At 39.5% G+C, this 17,262-nt stretch overlaps 2 protein-coding genes across 2 annotated transcripts; one reads left to right on the forward strand and one right to left on the reverse strand.

Annotated features, from left to right (window-relative positions):
• Positions 1 to 229: 229 nt before the first annotated feature.
• Positions 230 to 2,383, forward strand: LOC140994192 (immunoglobulin superfamily containing leucine-rich repeat protein 2-like). Its single transcript, XM_073463741.1, has one exon. It carries the CDS (start codon positions 230 to 232, stop codon positions 2,381 to 2,383), a length of 2,154 nt encoding a protein of 717 aa, XP_073319842.1.
• Positions 2,384 to 7,420: 5,037 nt separating this feature from the next.
• Positions 7,421 to 16,089, reverse strand: LOC140995218 (receptor for retinol uptake stra6-like). Its single transcript, XM_073465185.1, has 17 exons — positions 15,989 to 16,089; positions 15,532 to 15,598; positions 13,047 to 13,132; positions 12,819 to 12,958; positions 12,459 to 12,625; positions 12,219 to 12,326; positions 11,539 to 11,606; positions 10,757 to 10,836; positions 10,557 to 10,618; positions 10,285 to 10,447; positions 10,107 to 10,182; positions 9,368 to 9,501; positions 8,877 to 8,994; positions 8,666 to 8,767; positions 8,146 to 8,309; positions 7,794 to 7,931; positions 7,421 to 7,680 (listed from the first exon to the last, which is right to left on the reverse strand). The coding sequence occupies exons 1-17, from the start codon at positions 16,087 to 16,089 to the stop codon at positions 7,421 to 7,423; spliced, it is 2,034 nt and encodes a 677-aa protein (XP_073321286.1).
• Positions 16,090 to 17,262: the final 1,173 nt, after the last annotated feature.

Consider the following 17,262-nt stretch of genomic DNA (forward strand, 5'->3'; position numbering starts at 1 on the left):
TAAACCCTCGATTTAGGATGACAAACTCCCAAAAAGCCCTGTAAACACTGGCTAAACTTGGACTATTCTTATTTTAGTGTTATTGTGTTTTTTGAGCTGAATTTTCCTTTAAATGTATCTTCTACTACTCGTCTGCTAGAGTAATTTTGGTATTAAAATGTGCCAGATACATAATGTTTAATCTCCTGATTGATAGATGGACTGTGACACTGTTTTACAGGAGCAGAAAATGGCTGCCGCAGACCTTATATACTTCACTCTGTGGATCGCCGCAGTCTTCACCACTGCACCTGGGTGCCCCGAGATCTGTTCCTGCTCAGATAAATACACCCGTCATTTTGCTGAGTGCTCCTACAAAGACTTAACTGAAGTCCCAGATGGCTTGCCTCCTAACGTTACCACTGTGAGTCTCTCGGCTAACAGGATCACTTTGATACCGTTGGGAAGCTTTGACAATGTCACCCGGGTAACGTCGCTGTGGATGGCCCACAATAAGATCGTCTCCATCGAACAAGGCACCCTCGCTCCTCTGGTTCATCTGCGTAACTTTGACATCAGCTACAATAGAATCGTAGACTTTCCGTGGGAGGATCTGCAGAACCTCACAGACCTGCAGCTGTTGAAGATGAACCACAATGAGATGGTCCACCTGCCGAGGGACGCCTTCTCCAACCTCAAAGAGCTGAATTCCCTGCGACTCAACAACAACAAATTCATAACTATAGCAGATGGGACGTTTGACGGTTTGGTGTCTTTGTCCCATTTGCAGATCCACGCAAATCCTTTTGCGTGCACCTGCTCCCTCGACTGGTTCAGAGACTGGATTTCAAAAGCCACCATCACAGTCCCGGATAAAAATTTGATCGTTTGCGAATCTCCAGAGAAACTTAGAGGTCAGATGATCGGAAAATTGCCTGAATCAAAGTGCACAAGCCCAAAAGTCACAATAGAGACGGAGCCGGACTTTCATAACACATCTTTACGTGAGGGCAACACTCTGGTCTTGGCTTGCGAGTTCACAGGAAACCCACAGCCACTCGTCATGTGGAGTATTCGCAGCAAAAGCAGGAAACAAGAGCTGGCCTTGTCGTTCACTGAGGAAGACTCGGCAGAATCAAATGAGGTCTCCTTGCTCGCCAACAATGCTGTCAGAGTCTTTAATAATGGGACTCTTATCATTTCACACATCAGGAAAGACGACAGCGGCAACTACAGCTGCTCGGCCACTAATGAATTTGGACGAGCTGAGGATTCAGTGTCGGTGACGGTGGTGGCTTCACCAAAACCAACGCCCAAAAAACAACTGACAACAACACCTTCTTACACTAAAACACACCCATCTTTACACCAAACAACAGGCAAAACATCTGCTTTTGATTCTGTGCGTCTCCCTGATTTAAAGAGAAAAGACATCATGAACACCGTGCCCACTTTCCCGCCCACTGCAGTGATCAATTCGAAGTCTTCTGAGGAGGCGACAAGGTATCCATCACGTGCTAGTAAATGTGGCGTGACGGCTAATACGAGATACATTTCTAGCCACGTCTTTAACGGGAGCCTGGACGATATCAAGCAGTACACATTTGACTTTGGCGTCATTGCATTAGGCGTGTCAGAAACAGAGGCGACAGTGCGACTCAATCCTCTTCTCATACCCAGAGACAAGAGCGCCAAGCGGGCTGCCACCACACCTGACACGTCAGAGAGCGTCCAAGACAGCGAAGAGAATGAAGACCTCTCAGACATTCCTGAAAAAGTCCACTTGAATGGCCTGTATCTGTGCGTCACCGCCGACCGAAAACACGCAGCCGTGCAGTGGTCGAGGATCAAAGAGGGTGTCAACACGTATCTGTTCAGTGGTTTGCGTCCTGGCACCAACTACTCCCTGTGTCTGACCTACAGAGGGGAAGACTGTGAGGTCCAGGTGCTGTTCACCACCAGGAGGAGGGTACCCAACCTCCTCATCATCATCTCGGTCAGCATCTGCCTCCTCACAGTGTCCACTGTGCCTCTCCTCGGTGCAACATGCTTCCACCTGGTGTACAAATACCGCAGCAAGACCTACAAGCTGATCCTGAAGGCCAAAGACCAGTACCACATGGAGAGGAACTTCACAGCCAACTTTAACATCCACGCGCCTCACACCGAGTCTCAGAGGAAGATCAACGGCAGCCAGCTGGACGAGGAGGAGGGGGAGACGGAGAGTGCAGACGGAGACAAAGAGGCCGATACTGAAGAGAGCGTCATGACCGAGTCCTTCAGTTTGTCTCAGTGCAGGGGGAACTTAGACAACTGTGAGGTAGGATCTGAGTATAGTGACAGGTTACCTCTAGGAGCTGAGGCAGTGAATATTATAAGCAACTACAAATATCCAAATCAGTAAAGATGTTGACTGTTTCTGACATTACATCATTTGCAGATTTCTTTTGCACTTACTTAAAGGGTAACACATTATGTTTTTCAGCCTGTGCCAATCTTTTAGGTTGTTTTTAGACTTGCAAAGGCAGAACATAAATGATGCTTTGTTCCACAGAAATCTGACAAGATTTAAGAGACTTTCCAGCTTCAGACCACACCCCAAGCTGCAGCATTAAGTGACTAGACAGGCCACAAGCAACCCGATTGTCAGTGGATGTTTTCCAGACAATCGTTTATTAAAGGCTGAACAAGAGCTGGTTTGGGCTATGTTCACCTTGCAAACAATATTTATTTGTAGCTGGAAATATCACAGCTTGTTTCCTCCTTTCAAATGGGCAATTTTCTGTCATTCGTTCACTTCTAAGAGCAAAAATAGAACCAGCTTGTGTTTCAAAGAGAGAAATTGGGTGCTCAACCTTGTCAGAGTATAAAATGGAGGCTTTAAAGCATTCGGTATCTGCTCAGCGTCATATATTATTGGGATATTATTGGTGATGTGTTTCAGCCAGAGGCCTTCCCCACAGCATGTTTAAATGAATAGACATTTAGGGAAATAACTAATCTGCTTTTTTTTGCAGAGGGTTAAAATTACAGAACATTAAAGGAGACATATAATGCTAGGTTCATAATTTTATTTTGGGTTACTACCAGAATAGGTTTACATGCTTTAATGTTCAGAAAACACATCAGTTTTCTCATACTGTCCAGTGCAGCAGATCTGTCTTCTCCCTCTGTCTGAAACTTTAACAATAGGTCTCCTGTAACATCATGCTACTATCTGTCCGGTGAATATGCAGCTACGTCCAGCAGCAACTTAGCCTAGTCTAGCAAAAAGACTAAATGCCAAGAACTTTCAAATGTGCATCTGGATCCAGATCTGCTCCAAAATACACATAGTGATAGACAATCATTAGATTCATAAAGCAGCTATTATTTAAGTAATTGCTGTAGTTAAAAAGGAAAATGCTCAAAAATGCAAAAACCAAACCAAAATAGAGGAAATATAACCCCATGGCAGGATGATAATCAACCACAGTGAACACGAAGTCTTATTTGTTCAAATGTGCCTCTTTTGCAGTTTGTATCATACGGCTGCAAAATTTAAGCAAAATTCTTCTTGATTAGCTCGGACTTTGTCTTGGAGCCCATTTTGACCACAAGAACCATGAATTACCAAAACTGTTCTTGGGGCACAGGTATCGGCAACGCTTTGCTACCCATCAGCACCTGCAGGTGAAACTGGCTGCAGCTGATTCTGGTGCAGAATTATGAACGCAGGACCTAAAACGTACAGTACACCGTAAACCAAGGTAAAGCAACAGCCTGCAGCATGTGTAGGAAAACAGTTATTGTTATATAAAGTATATGAAGATCGTTGTATCATTGTATATTTGCTGGATTTTACAATAGGCTTGCTGCTACAGTCGTTTCTAATTTCTCCTCCTTTTTCCTTCTTTGACAAAATCAAATCAATGATTTGTGTTTGTGTTTTAAAATAAATATTTATTAAAGATATAAACAACTCCTGCTAACATACAGATACTTAAACTTGTCATGACTGGTTGAACTTGATTCATAAACTCGTGTGTACTGTGTTTCTCTAACATTTAAGTATGCAGTGCTGAAACAACAAGGCAGTTTAACTTAACAAAAGAAGCAATGAATTTCTTTTGTAATAATCTACTCTGGCCTCATACTGTCTCCCCATTACAAAACCTAAAATCACAAATGTTGAAGACTGTTTAAGAAGTGTTTTTCATCAAGTGAGACCCTGAAACACTAAATAGGTCCTAAAGTCTCTGTTTTAACATCAGTTCATCCTGTTTAAATTAATAGCTTTCAGCAACACAGGAAATTAACAGCTTAATCTTACAAAATGTGTCATAAACTTATTATTGCCTCTGTCTGTTTAGAGCATTTTTGTTAAGATGTGTTCCTAATAAACAGCTTGCGAGTGAAAACAAAACAAGAGCATACAAAAAAAGTTTCCCTGACGAGGACAGTGGTTATTATTGTGGTGACTTCTTGACAAAAAAGATGTGTCAGAACAAATGTGACAAAACTTGTGTCGTATGTGACATGTATTGCATAATGATTAGGAGAAAGTGTACTCGATGTAGGCAGTAGTAAACTGGCTAACTATAACTTAAAGATAGATATTCTGCTTTAAACTACTTGCAGTAAATTTGTGCTGTCATATTAAAAGTGCAGTAGCTTTAAAATACAGAAACTCAATCCTCTCGTAAAGGAGCTTAAATGTTAGGAAAACTGTGTTGTTTCAAAGTGGAAGCCGTTGTGTCCTGCAGCTACGAGCTCTTTGTCCAGTTATATTGTGAACATATGACGGTAAACTGATTTCATGTTTTAAATAAGCTCTCTGATCGCTGGTAACATTTGGATAACTTATAGTTCAATATTATCCGCAGAGTCTCCCGCAGTGTTTAACAGTACAAGCACTTCTGGGTGTGTACGTGACGTTGTTGCCTCGTTGTATCTGGGTCATGTGTCCATCCTGTTGTATTCCCCAGAGTACAGTGTTAGAAGACCTGCATGCTGCCTGTTGTTTGTGAGTCGCAGTAAGCTGTCTTATGTAAATATTCTCGACTTACAGAATAACTTTGGGTCTGTGTTCGCTGCTGTCTTTGTTTCTGTTTTATACCCCTGTGATAAAGAAAACATTATGTTTTTACCAAAGTGTTTGAATATCCTCTCTCCTATGTGCCTCAATAAAGTTTTGACAAAGGAAAACCAAACAATTGTTCGACTGTCAGTCTCTCCATTTCTCTCAACAGCTTTAGGACTAGTATTCAAGATAGTTAGTTAGTAGTCAGTCCTCTTTTTAGTTCCTGGCAGAGGTGGCAGAAATACACACATTCTTTACTCAAGTAGAGCTTTAAATACAAAAAAGTCTCTGGGTAAAGTAGAAGTACTGATTCAACTTCTTTACTCAAGTAAAAGTAAGAAAGTACAGGCTCTGAAATGTACTCAAAGTATAAAAGTGAGTAAAAAATATCCCCCTGAAGATTATAATTATAATATGATAATATAATTCAAAGAAGAAGTAACAAAGTATTTGTACTCTGACACTTCCCATCTCTGGTTCCTGGTGTCATTGTATTTTCTCCACGTGTTTTTTGCAATCCTGCCTGTGTTCTCCAACCTTCATCGTGGTTTTTGTCAGTTTTGTTGCCGACCTTTGATTTTTTGTGGACGCTTTTCTTTAATAATGCTTTTTGTCACGTCCTTCCACCTGCTTTAATGTCTTACAATACAAAAAATATAACAAGATATTTTCTAGTAACAAGTAGTTTCACTACTTTCAATCTGACCCTAAATGTAAACATAAATTGTTATAATATTTATATCAAAATTGTCAATTTTTAAAAAAAAAAAAAAACAGCTGTGTCACTCAACATGGCCATTTACTTTATACATTCTTTACAGAATAACAGAAATATGCAGATTACGGAGGACAAAAACAGCTGTGCAGGTGGTTCAATCAATTTCTCAAAATGAGATTAATGATAACAGGTAAAACATCAATAATCAGTAATCAGTAAGATGATTAAAAAGTGTGTGTGTGTGTGTGTGGGGGGGGGGGGGTGTAATAAAAACGATGCTATTAAAAAATGTATCAAATGAATCACTAGCAAATCAGTACGACGATGACAAGACTATTAAAGACTTCACACTTCATACATTTTGATGTATTTATACGTTTTATTTTATTTCATTGTAAAATGGGACATAAATGAAGTCAAATTTAACAGCATACGCATATTTTCTATTTGAGCCCTCACTAATTCAGCAGTCGGTTGTGGAATGTTAGGAAAACTGTTTATTCGTATATCCATCAAAACAGCAAACAGAAAACACACTGGGTGACAGAAAACTGTAATATGTTGATGTGAAAATATGCAATACGATTCAATTCAAATGATTCATCTGATGATTATTACAAAGCTGAAATTGAAGTAGAAACTGTTGTGCTGACAAACTTCTTACAAATAATATTAAGACATTGTAATAATTGTGATTATTATCATATAACATTGTATAAATGTTACAATGGAGTATGTTCTCAGTTTTTCATGTTTTTATTTTAAATGAGAAATTGTCTTTTTTGGTCCATCAATTGATTTCTGTCCTCCGTCATCTAACACTATCTGATAGTTTGACTCAGAAATAAAGAGCAAGGTGCACTAAATAAATGTTGAGAACTGGTATGTGTCGACGTAACAGCATCAACCCGAGGCAAGAATTGACGATGACCTCTCTATCCTGGTTCTGATGCTGCCATTGATCAGAACTGGCACTGCACTTTGTTCATGTCAATATGTGATCACGAACTGGCCTCATGAGCACAACACAATGAAAGTTGAACTCACATACAGAAAGGTGGGAGATCCTGTACTTGTCAGCGCCTCATATTGGTAGTTACATTTCTTTTTCTGTTTTTGGAAGTGGTGCCTGTTCCTCACAAGTTTATTTTATATGTGTCTTTTATTTACATTGTCCTTGGGGACCCTTGAGTGTTGGGGGCTAAGAGTCATCTGGCAAACCCTCCCTGTGGTTGGTCCAGGCTTGCAGAGATTACACAAACAATCTGTAATGAAGGACAAATACATCAGTAACAGATACGTGTCAGGTAGCGACAAACCAATTTGTAGCAGATAGAAATCTCTATCTTATGTGGATGTTACTCGAGAAGCACATCTCAAGTTTATACATTGTACCATGGCAACAACAAAGAAGGCTGTTGGCTTTAAGTTCATCATCCAAATATGAAGACTCGGATAAATTCTGACTGACATTTTAATGTTTTCTAGTGCCATCATCTGCACCATGTAAAAATCTAGCATCATGTCAGTGAGAGTGACAGTATACTCTAAACAGTATCACATTTGACGTGTTCACACACCCAAAGATCTCTCGGCTGCTTCTTTCTAAATATGATTTTGTTTAGAGTACACTGCCATCCACACTACATAGACCGGGGATCTCAGTCAGTTTTATTTTGGTTTGTTGGGGTCTCAGTGGACTGGACTGGCTCAGCAGCTGCCTTGCTGGCCTCCTTCTTGCTGCCTTTCTTGGAGCTGTGGTTGGGGGTCCCATTCAGGATGCTCTCGGAGGTCTTCAGTGTCTGGAAGTGCTTCCTGGAGCCCAGCAGGGACGGGTTGTTGACCAGAGTGTACAGCAGCTGCCAGCGAGAACGGATCCTCCGACGGCTGGTAGCCTTGCTCGGCCGATTCTCCTGAATCCCTGAAAGCATGGAGGAGCAGGCTGTCAGGGCAGAACGAGACACCAGACTGAGGGGTGGAGTTGCATGTATATGAGGATCTGTTTTGTGTGTGGTTGTGGTTTAGAGTCTCTACCTTCCTCTGCGTCTCTTATTTTCTGTCCGGCTCGGCCGCCCTCAACCATCATGTCCAGCAGCAGCCCACAGAAAGCCTTCATCACCGGGTGAGACTGGCTGACTTCCACCTTCAGGGAGTTGATGTAGTAACTATAGGCTGGATGGGGTCAAAGGTCACAGGGCATCTCTAAAGTCAGACTGAGATCACGGCCAGAAAATATCTTTAAGTTGAATCCTTTTATTATTATCAACACATCACCTGTGAAGAGAAAAACTTCTGTTGTTCGCCTAAAGCTTGACTCATCTCATTCCTCAACGCCACAGAATCTAATTTTTGTCCAAAAAATGTTAAAAACAATAAATTATTAAACCTGGATCGTAGGACTCTGCAGTACGGTGCAGCAGGCTGATGTCAATGCGACCAAGATGGATGATGTTGTACAGAGCTGTTATCACCATTCTCCATATTGAGACTATCAGTCCGACCAGAGTGTTGATCAGGAACAGCAGGTACGTCAGGAGAAACAGACTCTCTCTGCAAATCAACAGGAGGTACTTATGGGTGTTTTGGCAAATCATTGCTCTTATCCCGACAAGGCCAGAAGACAGGAGTTTTCTGTATTTATTTATGTATACATTTGCTGGCCTACAAGTATTCAATTTTCAATATACTGAGTCTGAAAATACTGGAATCAGCCTACAAAATGCCAAATTCTCACCCCTGGCAGCACAGATGAATTAACAATCAAATCATTATAATATCTCAGTGAGAAAGTTATTATTATTATATGTTTTTTAATGGTACAAAGGTTGCAGCATCAGGAATGAAGCAGTAAACCCTCAAAAACACGCTGTACTGTACTATATTAAACTGGAACAAGTGTCACATACCTGTTGTTCAAGTCTCTTGTTCCAGCTTCTTTTTTGATGAAAGCAAACTGCGCAGTAACGTGTTGAAGCACAGTAACCAGCAGCAGAGTGACCCAGGCCGGCCTGACACATCACAAACATGGAAAATGAAACAATAATAATAATTATAATATCTGTTTTGATAATTAATCACTAAATTTAAAAAGATCTTCATGACAGGTTGCTGACTCACCATGCCTTTCCCGCGATTTCAAAGACGATGAGATTACGACCGTAGAAAACGGGGATAATGATCAGAAACACCAGGAACAGGAAGCAGATGAAGAACACAACAGTCTGAATGGCCATTCCTGTCCATACAACACAGAAACAGGACATTTTCAACACATCTTCAAAAGGTATTCACACTCACACACACTCTTCACTTGTAGCATTATGAGGATAAGGCCATATTTTCACTAATGTCAACAAATCCCATGAAGAGGCAGAAGTCCAAAGTGTCCTCACTGTTTGTTGCATTAGTTTTTGGACAAGAAAGCATGTTCAGCATTTGGCTACGTACAGCATCCTTCTGATTGAGCCCTCTAAGAAATATTGCTGGTAGGATCAATTCAGTGTTGCTGTTTGTTTCTTCATCAGATTTGTCGACAATGAGAAAAATACAGAATATTACCATAATGTTTCTGAAATAAAGTTAGATTCAATGATGATTTTGCTGCGTACCGAGGCAGACGATCGCAGCCTGGTATCCAGTCAAGCCCATCCAGCAGACAACACCAGGTTTAGATGGACTGATGGTCTTCTGGCTGTTATAAATGCTGTAAATGTCTCCCTTATACAGTCCTTTAAGGTTTGACCTGGTATAAATAAAAAAGACAGTGGTACTTTACTTCAGAGACGAATCAAGGGCGAGTCAACAGGGTTTTATCAGAACATGTGAGATGACTGGCTGTTTCCAACACTTGAGTGGACTTTGCAGATTACATGTTGTATCCGAGTCAAAGCAGCGAATCTTAAAATTAATTTATTTTACTGGCAATCAGATAAATAATACACTGAATTTAATGATCAAATGTCTACTAAAATGTTGAACTTTGGATCAGTATGTAAATATATGTATGTTTTACTTTTACTTTTGATATATAAGTACATTTATTGCCAGAAAATGACTTTTACTACTTAAGTAAATATTAATATCAGATATGTTTAGTTCTATTTGTATTGGGGACTGATATCTTTAGCTACTTTTTAAAATGTTGCCTGTGTCTACAGGGTGTGTAAATACGCAACTGTTTGCTAACATGTTCACCATATCAGCTTTGTAAGATGATAATATGTCCACAGTGTGTTTATAGCTTGTTGTACTGCCCCCAAGTGGCCACAATAAGTAACCCTAACCCTAACTGATTCTGTTTCTTTTAGTTAACAGCGACTCCTCTCTTCAGGGTTTCAGTGTTCGTACCTGTGCAGAATCATTGACCTCATCAGCATGATGAGACTGACCAAAAGAGACATGGTCATTGCGCAGAGGTAGCACACTAACAAATGACATGGTGGAAAAGAAAAGTGAAATTAGTTGCTAATTTTATGACGATACCCTCCCCGATTTTGTTTAAAGTCGAAAAACTTGCCCCACATACCCTCCAGCAGCCAAGTATAGAAGGTCACAATTCTGACGACCTCCATCCTGTCCTCTGACAGGATGATCCCAAACCCCATTAACAGGAAGGCGATGTTTTCATCAATACCAGCACGAACAATATGGAGGGTGGGGACTACCAGGACGATTAACAACAGCGCCGTCTGAAAAGTGAACACATCATGTATTTATGCTACACAAAGACAAACAGCAGTAACTATGTTTAGTCAGATTCAAGAGGTGAAAGGTCGTGACAAGGGTCTGAAGACTTACATGATAGATCGCCACAAAGGCAACAAATGCTGATACAGCCAGCTTCACTGGAAAACGAAATACTGGGAGACAAAATTAAAAGTCAGTGGACCTCATTTCAGTCACATCACTTCAAAGAGACTAATACGTTAAGATAAGCTCCTCAACTGTGACATAAATACAAAAATGAAATATTAAAATCTACACTTGAGTGCACAAACCTTTTTCTGGTATATAGATATAACTCTTAGGCACCTCCAGTATTCTCTCTGCCAGCGTTGGTTTGTCTGTAGATGAAGAGCTACAATATAAAAAAATATAGAAAATAAATTATGTTAGCCACATACACTAGAAGAAAATTGGTATCTCAAAGTGTTTAATTTATATAAATTAAACACTTTGAGATACCAATTTTGTATTCCCGCTTCTTTCCTGTTGAAAGTAAACTCTCATTCTGCAAATTAACTGAATACATGTGGTGGATAAAACCTATACTTCCTCAATGTAGTAGAAAATGTAGTAGAAAATTAGAAAATCAAAATACTCAACTACTCTTACTCCAAAAGTCCTAAAACAGTCCTAAACTTAGACTATCCATAGTGACACCCCAGCCTTGGTAGTTCAGTGAAATCATATCATGACCTCAAGTCTTTCTTGATTTTGTAAAGATGAATCTGGAGAAAACTAGTTGAGCTTTTTCACTCATTAAAGAAAGTAAACAATTAGGTAAATTAAGCAAAAGATACTATTTCATATTATGGAAACATGAACCAGAAAATAAAACCCTTTCTTAACTTACATTTTATAATTACATTGAGTCTGTTAACCATTTAGGTGAATTTGAAATTATTCTTTGCAAACTTAATAATTATATACTTGTGATAATCCTAATTATTACAGTTGTTGTTGTTTATAATTTTTCCTACTTTTTCTTTATTGAGATGTCGTGTCTGAATTTGTGACTTTTGTCGATGTGTTATAATAATACATCCTCTCCATTCACCTGGCAGTTGAGGACCTCTTCTTGAGAAGTAGCTTCACATAGTCGGTGTAGTACCTGCTGTCAAGGTCCTGCGAGCAAAACATTCAGACCAGTGAGTCACTATAATACAGGATGTACTAGAAGGTTATGGATTCAATTTCTTTTATCGTTTAGGGTTCAACCTCGATTCAAGGAGACTAAAACATTTCTCTGTTACATTCAGTGCAATGAGATGACTCATTCCTTGAAAATAAAACTGTGAGCTTCAATTGAAGCAAACTGCTATTCTCAATGGATGAGCTATAGCATCATTTATAACAAGAATGAATGAAAATACAAGAAAGTCTCAAGGTAAAACACAAGTTTCAAAGCTTAGTAACTAAAAGTGTTAGTGACAGATTAAATCTGCTGTTAAAACAAAAACTCTGTTGTATTATTATGTTTGAAAGGGGGAAGAAAAAAAATATCACCTCCATCGTCATAATCTGCTCAGGGCAGAGAGTTAAACCCTCTCTATTCTGCACAAGCTGCTTACAGTAATCATGGTTATGTTTTACATAGTTGAAATTCATGCTTCTTGTTCTTCAGTCGCACCCGAGACAGCCTGAGATTTGTTTACATGTTGTTATTTACACATAAATCACAAAGACAATGTTTAATTCTTGTTTCATCAGCGTGTCGGCTGAATGTTGATGTCTCACCTCGTCAGTCGTTGGTCCTTTAACAAACAGTATAATAAACTGGACACAGAGGTATGCAAGGCAGGCCAGCTGAGGCAGAGTCGCAAGCAGAGCGTAGTACTTATAGATCTGTGAGGAGGAAGATGGAAATAATTCAGTCTTTAAAGGATCAACACACCTAACCCTAACTGTTGCAACCCTAGTATACTGTGAGATACCACACTCCTAACACAGAATACTTAAATGTCGCTGGTGTCATACCTCTGGAGTCTTTGGACAGTCGAACTTTTGCCACAGCAGGATCCCAAAGTGACTGAACGAGAGGAGCGTCCCGAACACGTAACCTGCTTTGTGCTGCAGAGTGCTGCAGGCCAACAGAGGATAAAACAGGACTGGATAGTAGAAGATGGCGATTATCTTCATGTACTCTTGAAAAACAAGAGATAAAAGATGGAGTTATTCTCTGACGTGAGTTTAAGTCACACCAGTGCTCCAATCAGAACTATCATTCATAATCATCAAAGCAGTATAACATAACATTTCAACAAAACATCGAGTCATTTGTATAATAGATGCAGCTTCAGTCTTCATTACACACAAATTAATCAAACAATTGTCAACCTTTAATGTCTGCTGGAGTGTCTTTGCAGAAAGGCAGAGGGTCCGGAGCGATCACCAGCATTGCCAGCTTGCTGAACACCAGTCCAAAGACGGCCATGACCACACCTTTGTCCTGAGTCTGGTCCAGGAAGTTGGCTGGGCTGTGAGATCATACAGAAATACTTAGATAACATGAGACAAACCTGCAGTGTAATGTACCATCTGTCAACTTATTTTTACAGACTTCACCTGAAGATACTGGAGGATCCTCTCGCAAAACCTTGGCAGAATTTGTTTTTCCTGGAGAGAACTGCCATGATTAACATGATCACCAGCTACAAGGAAAGATGGGATACATCAGGACTTCTGTTACGCCTCAGACGATACAGCACTTCAAAATTCATATTACAACAGTATATCTTTGCACAGGAGCCTACATATTGGGAGGATGAGGAAATACAATTTTCTTTTTTTCAGCAGCTCATACCTGAAAAGACTGTGCCATGTGGTTTAAAGCTCTGGGATCAAAGAAAATTCTCTTTTTAACAGGTCTCATTACTTTGTTTGACACAAACAAGCTTGTTTTCAATTGATTTTAGATTCTGTTATTTGTATTTTCTGAGTGAAATTTGATTGAACCTGACTTGAATATGTTTTTTGTGATTCGGTGTGTGTAGCAGAGTGAATAACAAATTGTCAATGTCCAAAATTAATGTCATTGACATCAGAACAATGTCTAGTTAAACCTGAATCTGAAAGCCAGCTGGTCAGCAGATGTTCTGTCGATTTCTGCTACATAACTCATGGCTTCAAAAATTTCCATGACTACTGTACGGTCCCTCCTTATGGCACAAAACGTGAACTTTGATTGTGTTTATTTTTAACTAATGCTGTTCATCTCATAATCTCATTAAACCTACGCAACTTGAAATAACAAAGCAAAGCAGCTTTGTAGATGCAATTGAATAATAGATCGTGACTGACAGGGCAACTCGAATAAAAACCTCATTTTGCAGAGACTTCAGACTACAACATCTTGTTATTTCTGATCAGTGGCAGCGACCCAGCTGTCACAGTTTATTACACATTACTGACTGAACAGGGAAGTCGGGGAGGTCTTCATTCTGTGTACAGTATCAGGAGTTTCTGAGGTAAAGTGGCCTTCACTTGTAGGCTAATTGGGTGAGGACAAAATGACAGCGAACATCATTAAATTGAACATCTGCCTGAAACAGGTAACTGGTTCAGCCGAACATTTCGTTGCTCTAACAATGTTCAGTTCCACAGCAGTTTAACTGACATTGTTAGCCGTTGTCCGCCATTTTGTGAGATCTGCGACTCAGCAAATGTTCACAAACATGTTTTTCATACTTTTACACATCCGCTTGTAGAAACACTAACTGTTCAATTTAATTCGCTATTTTTTTTTCTGGGATCAGTTTCCTGCTAACCAAGCTGGCCACTATGCTAGCTGTGTAAGCTAATGTGTCGCTAATACAGCCTTCTAAGTCGGCTTATTGTTGACGCTGGGATCACTGTGGTGTATTTTTCTCTTCACTTTTACTCTTATGGACTTTTGTATGTTAGCCCAGGCTAACTATTTGACAGTTAATATATAGGCAACTTTAATGAGTCCAGATACCTTATTACTATCCTTATTTGATTTTCTATTTAGTATGTAGATGTTTTTATGGTAAAGACTTGGTAAAGACAACAGCTGCCTTCATCCTTTACAGGAAGTGTATTTAGCTAGCTGCATAGATTGGCAGCTAAATGTTTAGCAAGGGCAGATTTTTTTTGTTTTTTACAATTTCCATAGCCTCTTGTTATTGCAGTTAAGTTTGAGCAGAAGCTCATTTATGTTATCCTGCGCCCAAAAACGACACACCTTTGTAGCCTACAGTATTTGCTTGACTATGCCCTGAATTGGACCATAGGCTATTGACAGAATCACTGTGAAGTCACGCTAAAAACAACTTCCTGGTGGACAACTAGCAGTTTATTTGCATTGAGGAGATATTAAGATTCACTGCTACTTTCAGGTAAACTCAAGCTGTCAGTTTCTTTAGACTGAGGCCCAACAGGAAATTAAGTCACGAATCTAACGTTAGTGAAAGTGTTGTTATAATTTAGATATGAAAGCATCAAACGTGCGTTTAGGTGAATGAGATGTTGGCTATACACTTTGAGATAACATAAAAAAGACAAATGTAAATAAGCTAGTGTGTGATGCAGGGGTTATTATAAACAAACATTGTGATTGGTAGGCTACTGTACACTGGTCAAACTGATTCTCTGTCTAAATGAGTTCACACACTCAATACTTGCCAAATTAGACAAATATGGGCCTGAGCCATTTTACTTTTGGTGTTCTGATGCTTCACAGTCAACTGAGCCGGCATTTACACACAACTGGCCTGGCTTAGCCTTTTACCTGGGTTACCTGGATTTTTAAAAATCCCCATAATTGTTTTCTACAATAGAAATCAAATTTTCATACTTTGAACTTTGAATTAATAAGTGTGACTTTTAATGTGACCTACTAGACAAACACAAGCTGAATTCCTATTTTAAGCACTGTACTAAGGATATAGACATATTCATTGCCGTGAATGGAAACGTCTTGACAACAAAGGGCCGCAAGACAGAGCGGTTTGGAACCAGCCATCTAATCTACATCAACAAAATTTGCCACAGATGTACAGTCGCTTTTTTTTTACTTGAGCGTACTTACAGATATTGACAGCATGCATATGTGGAAGAGCGTGTCGTCCACTGTGGGGTCACATGGTAAAATAACTCTGTGACGAAAAGTAAAAAGGAAACCACATTGAATTTTTTTTTTAAAAGATGAAAATGCAAGTATTTGGGAAACAGAAGACAAAGAAATATTTTTAAAACTGTTTCGTTAAAATGTCATATTAGGGGCCATATTATTTGATTATTTTAGCTCAAGTTATAACACGTTATTGTTTACTTGGAAACCAAACTGCTTGCTCAAATTTAGTACAATAACAAGTAAAATCATCAACTTTCTGCTATCACCAGCCATCTAATAATAAATCCCCATGCTGCATTTGTACATCATTACTTCACAATAGCAATGAACTAATCAAAATAAGAATAAAAATCAGATTTATTTTTCTCCAGACTTAAACATGAAATCATCTTCAGAGGGTTTAAACACTCACTCTTTGGGTGGTATGGTTGGCTCTGCGTTGTTCGAGTACCAGTCTGAATAGTCATAGTAGGAATATTCAAAAGGCTCAAATTCGACCTTGCTGTGATTCATCGCAGCTGTTCAGTCGAGTAAAACAGGTGAAGCAGGATGATTAAAGATCCAGAGGACTCCAGATCCTCCTCCAGTCAGGTACCCTCGCTCAGTGATCAGCTGCTGCTGCTGCAGTAACGTGTCGGGACAGTTTGGCCCAAACACCCAGACACATTCCAGTCCAACAGAGAGCTCAAACACAGCAGATTAACAACTGCACAGAGGGGAGTGAGAGGAGAGAGGGAGAGGTTCAACAGTACAGTGACTAAGAGGAGAAGTGGAGGAAGAAACTGACCTGAAGTGACCTCTGGTGCTCCTTGAAGTGATACTGTTCCTCCCTAATATGATGGTCAATCTTTTAAACCCTGTCACTTTGGGCCGTTCTCTCTTATTTTCTGAAGTTTTAAAAACCAAACCATCAGTTAATTCAATCTCTTCAACAATCAGCACATCAATCATGAAGACTATGACTATTTGCAGCCTTATGTGAAATAGTTAACCAAAGGAGGATGTGGTGGAACCTCTCTTACGTCACTGTGCCTGCATGTACATGTCCCTCGATCCAAAAATAAAAACAATATACCACTGATTTCCTTTATGTCATTACAGTTTTGATGTCTGGTGCAATTTAATGTCAAGATGAAATAAAAGAACTCTTCTTCTTCTTCTTCGATTTTCTTGTTGAGCTTTAAAACGTCAGTTTTTCACTGCAACGTGAACCTGTCTGCCTCCCTCTGCCTGTTACTCAAGAGACTAATCTTATAATAAGATGAAAATCTCACATTTAAACAGGGGAAACCTTTGTGTGAACGAAGCTTAGGAAAGGCCAAAATGAGAACATGATCGTTTGACACGTGAGTTAAAGCCTCAGTTTAGAATTACTCAAACTTAGTGTTTTATTTTCATGATACAAGAAGAACAAAGGAGGGATAAACACAGATCTAACACGACACTGGAGCATGAATATGGACTCAGTGTTCTTCTCCTGTTTAATTTGTGCATAATAAAAATCATTTAAAGACATATTTTCAGGCATTGGACACTTTTTTTTTCACACTTTCCCGTGAAATAAGACGAATCTCCTTTGAGAGTTCAAAGTTTCTTAATCTGGATCTGTGAGCTCACTCATATGACAGAGGCCGCAGAGGACCAGCTGATCTGATCCCAGGATTTACTGGCCGTGTGGGCGTCTAA

The sequence above is a fragment of the Pagrus major genome, chromosome 4 (genome assembly GCF_040436345.1).
Source record: "Pagrus major chromosome 4, Pma_NU_1.0".
Classification (NCBI taxonomy): Eukaryota; Metazoa; Chordata; class Actinopteri; order Spariformes; family Sparidae; genus Pagrus; species Pagrus major.